Source organism: Nematolebias whitei, chromosome 21, assembly GCF_014905685.2.
Source record: "Nematolebias whitei isolate Nwh7 chromosome 21, NemWhi1, whole genome shotgun sequence".
Lineage (NCBI taxonomy): Eukaryota > Metazoa > Chordata > Actinopteri > Cyprinodontiformes > Rivulidae > Nematolebias > Nematolebias whitei.
Window position 1 is genome coordinate 897,557 of NC_056518.1, and position 1,997 is coordinate 899,553.

General features: G+C 42.1%; 1 protein-coding gene across 1 annotated transcript in view; it reads left to right on the plus strand.

Annotated features, from left to right (window-relative positions):
• Positions 1-1,997, plus strand: part of LOC119427583 (glycogenin-1) — a 14,622-nt gene that overhangs the window by 11,652 nt on the left and 973 nt on the right. Inside the window, exon 6 of the mRNA XM_037695218.1 lies at positions 1,322-1,559. Coding sequence (XP_037551146.1) covers positions 1,322-1,559 — 238 coding nt within the window. The remainder of the gene's footprint in view (positions 1-1,321; positions 1,560-1,997) is intronic.

Sequence of the window (1,997 nt, forward strand, 5' to 3'; positions counted from 1 at the left end):
GTCCCTGCTGATGAAAAGCAGGCCCAAACCATGATGCTGCCACCACCATGTTTGACAGTGGGGATGGTGTGTTCAGGGTGATGAGCTGTGTTGCATTGTGTCCAAACAGTTTGATTTTGGTTTCATGTGACCAGAGCACCTTCTTCCACATGTTTGGTGTCTCCCAGGTGACAAACTTTAAACAACACTTTTTATGGATATCTTTGAGAAATGGCTTTCTTCTTGCCACTCTTCCATAAAGGCCAGATTTGTGCAGTGTACGACTGATTGTTGTCCTATGGACAGACTCTCCCACCTCAGCTGTAGATCTCTGCAGTTCATCCAGAGTGATCATGGGCCTCTTGGCTGCATCTCTGATCAGTCTTCTCCTTGTTCCAGATGAAAGTTTAGAGGGACGGCCGGGTCTTGGTAGATTTGCAGTGGTCTCATACTCCTTCCATTTCAATATGATTGCTTGCACAGAGCTCCTTGGGATGTTTAAAGCTTGGGAAATCTTTTTGTATCCAAATCCTGCTTTAATCTTCTCCACAACAGTATCTCAGACCTGCCTGGTGTGTTCCTTGGTCTTCATGATGCTCTCTGCTCTTTGAACAGAACCCTGAGACTCTCACAGAGCAGGTGCATTTATACAGAGACTTGATTACACACAGGTGGATTCTATTGATCATCATGAGTCATTTGGAACAACGTTGGATCATTCATAGATCCTCACTGAACTTCTGGACCGAGTTTGCTGCTCTGAAAGTAAAGGGGGCCAATAATACTGCACGTCCCACTTTTTAGTTTTTTATTTGTTAAAAAAGTTTGACACATCCAATAAATTTCATTCCACTTCACGATTGTGTCCCACTTGTTGTTGATTCTTCACAAAAAATTAAATTTTATATCTTTACGTTTGAAGCCTGAAATGTGGCAAAAGGTTGAAAAGTTCAAGGGACCTAATACTTTCACAAGACACTGTATAATTTTAATTTTCACCTTTTTGTTTAAGTTTAGTTTTGTAAATGTTAAATAACTAACTAAAGCAAGTGGTTCTTGTTAAAAACACTTAACCCTTTTGCACCATTAATTTGAAAATGTAGGCTTTTAGTGATGGGGGAAAGCTGAAAGTTGTGAACCATACAATATAACCAACATACACTGTAAATGGCTCAGAGATGACCCAGTATGTAACTACTGGAAGTTGACAGTCTCACAATTTGCAGGAGAGAAAATGTCGTGTTGCAAACTTGTTGAACTTTCACAGGAAAATGATTTGTAACGATGATGAGTGAGAAGATCCTCTTTTCCAACTGGTGACTCTGTTCTTTGGTTTGTGCAGGTATGGCCAGAATGCAAAAGTTGTTCACTTCCTGGGCAAAGTAAAACCATGGAACTACTCGTACGACGCTCAGAGAGGTGAGGTCAGAGGTCACTCCGTGCCGTCTGCTGAATGCCAGATGCACCCTGACTTCCTGCTCCGGTGGTGGCAGCTGTATGCCAGATGTGTGCAGCCTGTCCTGCAGAAGGCCTACGGAGACGCCCCCTTCAACAGCGGGTTCATAGACCCGAGCAGTCAAGTAGGTGACCTGAGTGTGAGGCGGGGCTGTGGTGCTGATTGATAAATGTGTTGCAGGAAATTTCCACACCGTGTGCAACGTGCTCGAGAAGCTGCTGGGTGTAGATTTGTGTCTCGCTCGTTTTAATCCTACACTTAAGATGTTTAATGAACTTCAGGTGAAACGGCAGCATTTTGAATGTGATGTAAAACAACAAGTTGGCTTGGAGACTTCAGTACCTTCCTCTAATCTAATTTTATCATTTTAAATAATTGTAAACAAGAAATAAAGAGTTTGGGTTGTCAGTCAGAATTCTTACAATTAAGGAACAACAACTTTTAAATCTGATTTGTCCAGAGGACTCAACTTTCTTAGATTGATCCACCTGGATTATTGAGCAGCATCAGGACTTTATCTCTATCCATCTCTACTGTTTAGGTCCCATCACTTACGGACAAT